We start from the raw sequence: 7,804 nt of genomic DNA on the forward strand, positions 1-7,804 counted from the left end.
ATATATTGATTGTCCCGTCAAAGTCGAAAGATATTATTTATGTCATAATCACGTACGAAGTATGTGTTATGACATATTTGGAGATTCCAGAATGATGTGCTATTCGCCAAGAAATCGATGAGAAAGGAACTTCTGTTCGATTCAATCCAGCTGTTTCATTTAATTGGTGTTGTAGTAGAAGTTCTAATAACTTCCGTTGGCTAATGAAGCCTTTGTAAATTGTACGGAGTATTTGTTTTTTCTCTCCTCTCTGGCTCCTTGCTAGAGGGAGCATGTTGGTTATTAATAAAATTTCATTGCTCAAAAAAAAAAAAAAAAAAAAAAAAAAGTTTTCTACTTTTTAGGATTATATGTGTTGTTATTTGTTATGTAAGTATTAGTATATATTTCCAAACAGTCAAAGTACAGAACAGAAGGGTTGGGTTAATACTAAATGAAACATAAACGTTTAGCAATTTTAGTGTTTGTAAACTATAGTCTCATTATCTGTTACTGTAGCAATGCCTTTTTGTAGTAAGTTGGCCAAACCATTAGTGTTATCCGAAAAACCGAAATGTTACCTTTTAACATTATTCATTTCAAATAAAAAGCGTAATTGGTTGGTTAACCCGGTCTCTTAAGATATTATTCATTTTTGCAGTCCATGTTTAACTCACTTTAAGATGTTTTTCAAAATTCATAAAGAACAAGTAGATATCATCCAACTATTAAGCCGATTAAGTTCACAGGATCTGACTAATCAACAGTCAAACAACGCGATCTAGGTAACACTCCAAAATGAGCCAAACACTTTTATTAACATCCGTTGGGTTAAAATCAAACGTTACTTGACCAGAAACAAAATTTATAACTTTTTTTAACAGTAGTTTGGGATCACCCTTGTACTAAACCACACACGCGATCATCATGACCTCTAACAAAGAGTGTCAGTCCACTACCACTTGAGCTAAAACACAAGGTTAAATGAAATTTATCTCATCACAAATACGATAACATGATACGCTCCAATGATCTTAACCCTTGAGAACTCTCTTTTCTTGTATTGCATCACGAGTCTCAAATGCCTTAAACAACAACCAACAGTTTACAAAACCATTTAGCCGATGAACATAACATTACAACAAGACTACAAAATCAAACATCACCTCAAAATCACAACATATTAAAAGCATTAAAATGCAATTGATGCCTATCTTAACTTCAATATATTTACCTTTAATGAATAACTAAAGTTTCTCGCACTCTTTTGTGAATGGGCTTCGACGAGTCGACACCTGCATAAAAAAGAATGCCGATGGCAAGTTGATGTCATCATATTTCTGTATCCAGGTGGCCAATTAATATAAAGGAGACAGTTTCTAATCATTTATAGGTAAAAAAAATAGATGAGATGCGGCATTCAAATGATCAAACAATTCAAAAGTCATACAAGACATGGCACTTTTAATCAATACCTTAAATTGGGTCAATTTAGGTTATAACTATATCACAAAGGTGTCAAATGGGCAAAATCTGCAGACGTAGCTCAAATAACTTCATTTAAAACCAGACGCTCCACAAAGTGTATTTGAATGCTTACAATCTCCTATTTCTCTCTGTGTGAGAATGTATGTGTGTGTGTGTTTTAAATTACGTATATACAACTTAAATCATATGGCCCTTATCATGATGTTCAATATCCTAACTATTTTTATTATTCAATTATGAAGAGAAAGTGTTAACGTGACAAAGCAATCCTACTTACCATATGTGCACCCGTTTGACCCATTACTCAACCCGCTCATTTTGCCATCTTTAGATTGAACCTCTAGGTAAACACCTACTTATCCTTTATTTAGGGTACACCATTCAAGATTTTGCTTATGTCATTTTCAGCTTACCTCAACTAAAATATAAAGAAACTTATATGGTTTCAATTAGACATTATATCTTCTCTCTTCTTCTAAATATAAAAAGAAAACTTATATTAGGTCATCTTTTGTCAAAAGATTAAATATTGACCTTTAGATGAGTTTATAACTTTGAATTTCAACCATTGATTTGGATTATGATGTCATATTCGTCTCTCTTCAAATCAATCATTGATTTGAAATTACACAACTCATTTGAATTTCAACCATTGATTTGTTCATTGTCACAAGCACCATTTAGACCATGAATAACAAGGCGTGTTAGGAAGTTTTTTTCACCCAGCACGCTCGAGCATGCCCCTAGCAAGGCGTGCTGGTGGGCTTTTGGTGGCTTCGTGCTGGTTGGTTGCACGGAGAAAATTCAAGGCGCGTTCGTGGTTGCTTCTGATTGAACCCTTTTTAGTTTTATATCCTTTTTTTACCCAACTTCCAATCATATTTTAACACATCACCCAACACACTACTCAACACATCATCCCATTATTTACCAGTTTACAAGCACGCCCGCCAAGCACCCCACCCCTACCCCTCAACACGCCACTTTTGCCCATCATCGTTAAAAATGGTCTTACATGTATATCAATGCCTAATGTAACAAGAAGATGCCATAAAAGAATAGTGATGTCACCTTATGTCAGCAAGGATGGCAGAGAGACTTAAACTCTTCAATACACAGAGATCATATTTAACTAAAGCGGTTAGGGTTGTTAGGTGGTCTGAGTGGAGGCGGTGAGCAAGGAACACTCGTAGTCGACCGGTCATGTAGGTTACGATTCTCGATCTGATGGTTTACGTAGGCATCTGGTTTTCTCTTGCTTTTAAACCTTCACCTAACAGAAACGTTAGAAGCAAGAAACCGAAGCAAATTAACTAACTGTTGCAACTAGAGTTGAAGATACCTGTCTTTACGCTTCTCTAAATATCTTTGAACAGATGCTTTTCTGCTTGCCGAACCTTCCGCTTCAAAAAGTAATTGCAAACAAGAGAAACTGTAAAAACGAACCTAATTTTCAGGCGCTTAGTTCATCATACATCATATTTTGGCTCCCAACCGAGGTTGCAAAAATCGCTACTCGAGGAGTACTCGATCGGGAATTTTTAAGGAGTACTCAAGTTGACCATGTTTGACTTTGACCGATTTTGACCGAGTTTTGACTGATTTTGACCGATTCTTCGAGTAATCCCGTGTTTTGACCTATTTTTGACTGATTTTCAGAGTAATACCAAGTTTTGGCCGAGTTTGACCGAGTTTAGACAGAGTTTGACCAGGTTTGGCCGAGTTCTCGCCGAGTACTCCACGAGTTGAAATTATTTTTTTAATATATTTGACCGAGTGTTGAATACATTAAAAAAAATTATTGTATTACTTATCGGTTTCAATTGAAATTATTTAGTAGGTATTACACATTAGAAATACACTTTTGGGTGACCTTTGACCCGCCCATCCCGGTTGATATGTTTCCTAACTAGTTAACTTGGTTTAATTAGTGTTTTTGATCCGATATAGATGAAAATAACCACAGCTAGGCCATTTATAAGTAATTGGGTCGAAGTTGGCACAGGGTCATTGACCATCATAGCCGGAACAACAGAAGTTAACTACTATTTAATCAATGGTTCGTATTTGCTAATTAGAAGGAAAAATATAATATTACCCCATTCAAGTAAAATTAGGCCACATGTAATTATGTGTGTGTCAAACAGAACAAGTAACGTTGAAAAAAAGGAAAAAAAAAAAAAAAGACTTGAAACGATTAAAAGCATCCAACATGGGAAAGATAAGACCTTATAAAGGGAAAATGCATAAATGTTACAGTTATCCAATTTCCCGGAAAACTTATAAGTAATAATATATAAAGATTCTGATACATAAAGAGCAAGAAATAAATCCAGTAACAGATTCGCATATTACCAGAGGTTTCTTCGTGTAATACGTTGCTTTCTTCTTTGTGGAGTCGATGGTTGTCTGTCATTCTCACTGTAATTAATGCATATATAATACACATCCATATTCAATATAGTGAATAAAATATACCAGAAACACTTGTAACTTATTACTTAAGATACATTTTTAGCACCTTACAATTAAGAAATAAACAAGTTACAGGAATTTATTGACCAATAAGTACATAGTTACACCCGCCTACATTATATCATCTCTGAAACGACCAAAAACTTCTCAAGTATTATTATGTTACAAAGGGTCAAAAACTAAACAATTCTTCTTATTACAAAAACCATATAAGTCAACCATAGTTTATTACTGTAATTTTTTTATTTTATTTTTTTTTTTTTGGCGCAAAAACGGATAAACTATCATAACAAAGAAGATTCATCAAAAGAATGAAATCTCCATAAATAATGTATGAGTAGACTGGCCTGAAAGAAACTATTGTTTCTACCATGGCCAATCTAAACCTATCAATAGTATGGCACCAAGATACATATCATTTCAACAGTTGACCACTCGGCCCGACTTTTTAGCGTTGACCGACTTTTAAGGCGTTTTTAGGCGAATCAGGAGGGGCTAGTCCCCAAACCGACGCGTAGGGCAACTCGGCTGACTTTAACAGCAGTGTTTCAACTATGAATTACTTATACTATAAAATGAACTATCACATACAACACGTAATAAGCAGACCAACCTGTTTGCAAGACGGGCGAGAGTATAGTAGAGAAATCTGGGCCCACATTAATGCTTGGCGCTTGTAACATATTTGCATCAATTGAATCATCCTGAGGAAATTGGAATGAGCTAGCTGCAAGCTGTAACAGCTCCTTTGCCTGAAATTGCTTAGTTAGTGATATCAGCGTGTTAGAACCTGAAGTTGGTATAAGATAGATATATCATATACCTTATCAGCAGTGACATCATCATAGACATTCACCTTGCCACTATAGAATATTGTCATTTGTCCTTTTGTCGATTCTGTTCCACCACCTATCCTGGAAAATTTAGGTTAAAAAAAGTCGGTAAATCTAGGATCCGCATTAATAGTACACGTCTTAATTTGACTGATTGTGTTCCATATGGTTCATGTAATTAACTACAAAGTAATTATTAATTTATCCTGCATGTTATTCTTCATCCAGTATTATAAATCAGAGACACAATGTTAGTATGCTTATAATATCAGTATAACCCAAAGTTGTAAAAATCGCCAGTCGGACATTGACCAACATTGACTGTTAGTAATAAATAAATTAAACGTATATATATATATATCATATATTACACATAATTTCAAACATAGATATATGGCACAAAATCTAATTTTAGAAAATAGACCTAACTTTGACCGACTCAGACTGACTTTGGCCCGACTTTTTATCGTTGACCGACCTTTAAGGCATTTTGGGCGACTTGGGATGGGGCTAGTCCCCAAACCGATGCGCCGGCTGGCTATTACAACAGTGGTATAACCATTTTGCAGTTAATTTTGTTCATGTCTTGGTTGAACGTTGATATAATATGAAAAGTAAAGAACAGTATAATGCAACAAATTAATGAAAGTAAGTAGATTTTCTATTATTTGAAGACTTCACAATTGATGCATAAAATCTTGCAAATCGGTTAGCTAGGGAACACGAAATATGCATATAGGAGGTAATATTTTTCCATCATTATTCATACTTTATATTATTATAGTTAATAGTTATTGCTCCACTATCTCTCATGTTTGTATTAAGTTAATGTTAACTTGTGCAAAGATGAAACACTAGAAGCAAGTATGATATAGATTCCAAAATGCAATATACATTGAATACAATCTAGGTATTAAGTCTTTCTAACAGGATATAAAGACGTTAAGCTTAACCAATATCCATTTACAACGATATAAGACATTACAATAATATAACAAAGTTACCGAAGACCCGAAGGAGCAGGAGCAGAATCATTATCGCCCAAAAGTTCAGTCGCCTCGGTATCATTTCGATGACCAGGTACTGATTCTTCAGCTGAAAGTGAAACCTCTGTATCTGCACTTGTTCCTTTTTGGACCTACATTTTACACTTGTTTATTAATTAATCAAAAATTAAAAATTACTAATCATACCTCAACTAGTAACAAGGGATGATTCTCACACACACTTTTTGTTCCTCACACACAGACCAATTGGGAATTATTAGAAGAGTAAAAGGTTAAAATAGGTGTGTTGGGATCAAAAAAGTGTGTGTGAAGTGTGTGTGAGAATCATCCCATAAAATATACAAAAGTAACTTTTACTATTTACTAACAATATTATATTAGCATTACCTATCTATCTTTCAATATAATATAATATAATATAATATAATACAGTAAGTAATAGTACAAGATATAAATATAAATATAATAATGATTTTAAATTACAAGGTAAACCGTACACGAGTGGTGGTTGTGGTTAGGGTTTGTTGTTGCCGAGAAGTAATGTACAACTTCCGGCCACCGTCACCGAACTCCGGCGCCGGTTCAAGTAACGATTTAAGCATGATTACTTGCTGGATCGCTTGTGATTTATTCCACGACGGCCGTCTCATACCTAAAAAAATTAATTACAGAATTTTACTTAATAGATACAGGAAAACGGTAACGGTAACGGTAACGGAAAGGTTAACGGACCTTTTAGTTTGAGGTAACGGCGACAGTCTTCACGAGTGAGCTGTGAAATGTCGTCTTCAGTGAGCTGGTGAAGCGGTTTATCGAGTGCTGACATGGCGGTTGTTGCGGTGGTGGTGGAAAACGGTGGATCGTCAGTTGACATGGTTTGACAAATTAAAGTCAAAATTGGTTATGAATTTTCCCCAAATTATTAGTACTGTATTAATTATTAATTCTAATTAAATTAAATTTTTATTTTTTATTATAAATATAAAATTGTGGGATTGTGTGTATGTTTGTTGTTTAATTTTGGGACAATTTAGGCGCGGCGTCGGTATCTAAGGGGGCAGTGACTATCCAATGAGAAGGCTGCAACTTTACACTCCATACTGCCACGGTCTTATTTTCTTTATTTTTTCCTTTACACCATTTTGTTACGTTGAGTGGAGTTGGTTGGTTTAGCCGTGATATATATATATATATATATATATATATATATATATATATATATATATATATATATATATATACAGTGGTAGGATCAAGAGGGAAGTAACCATTCGGGGGGAAGCGGGGGGAAGCAGAAACTTTTTTTTTTTTTCGTTTTTTGAAAAAACTTTGTTCACGAACATTATAGATGAGATGAAAATATGAACATTTAGTAGAGACACTTTGTGATAAATGTTTTTATTTTGGCGAAAAAACGCTCGAAGAATTAATATATAACAATTATCGTGTTTTTCGAGCGTATTTTGAGGTTTTAGCTATTGAGGTTTAGATATTAGGGTTTATAGGGTTTAGATATTAGGGTTTAGAAATTTAGAGTTTAGGGTTTAGATTTAGGATTCAGATTGAGTTTTTAACACGAATGGTTTAGAGTTTAGGGTTTAGGGTTTGGTGTTTTGGGTTTATGGAATAAACCCAAAACACCAAACCCTAAACCCTAAACTCTAAATCGGGCTAAATTTTAGTTCACAAAACATGAAAAAAAAAAAAAACGTTCATATTCTTCACGAACAATATTATCTTGAATGTTATTTTTGTCGATCGTTTTCCCGCATAAATAATAACATTCATCACGAAGTGTCTCTTCTAAATGTTCATATTTTCGTGTGATCTTGATGCCGGAAAAAAAAATTCAAAAAAAACGAAAAAAAAAAATTTGCTTCCCCCGCTTCCCCCCGATTGGTTACTTCCCCATTGATCATGCCCCTATATATATATATATATATATATATATATATATATATATATATATATATATATATATATATATATATATATATATATATATATTTTCCTTTTAAAGAT

At 34.0% G+C, this 7,804-nt stretch overlaps 1 protein-coding gene across 2 annotated transcripts; it reads right to left on the reverse strand.

The window, feature by feature from the left end:
• Nucleotides 1-797: 797 nt before the first annotated feature.
• LOC139877331 (protein TIFY 4B-like) lies at nt 798-6,701 on the reverse strand. Of its 2 annotated transcripts, XM_071864746.1 has the most exons (9): nt 6,515-6,701; nt 6,280-6,434; nt 5,780-5,913; nt 4,766-4,856; nt 4,556-4,694; nt 3,823-3,888; nt 2,810-2,870; nt 2,539-2,734; nt 798-1,274 (listed from the first exon to the last, which is right to left on the reverse strand). In XM_071864746.1, exons 1-8 carry the CDS (start codon nt 6,654-6,656, stop codon nt 2,596-2,598), a joined length of 927 nt encoding a protein of 308 aa, XP_071720847.1. In that variant the 5' UTR covers nt 6,657-6,701; the 3' UTR covers nt 798-1,274; nt 2,539-2,595. The 2 variants fall into 2 exon arrangements, with proteins under 2 accessions (XP_071720847.1, XP_071720849.1); XM_071864748.1 differs by lacking the exon at nt 798-1,274 and having other exon boundaries at nt 2,605-2,740.
• Between the last annotated feature and the right edge of the window lie 1,103 nt (nt 6,702-7,804).

This window comes from Rutidosis leptorrhynchoides, chromosome 11, assembly GCF_046630445.1.
Source record: "Rutidosis leptorrhynchoides isolate AG116_Rl617_1_P2 chromosome 11, CSIRO_AGI_Rlap_v1, whole genome shotgun sequence".
Taxonomy (NCBI): domain Eukaryota; kingdom Viridiplantae; phylum Streptophyta; class Magnoliopsida; order Asterales; family Asteraceae; genus Rutidosis; species Rutidosis leptorrhynchoides.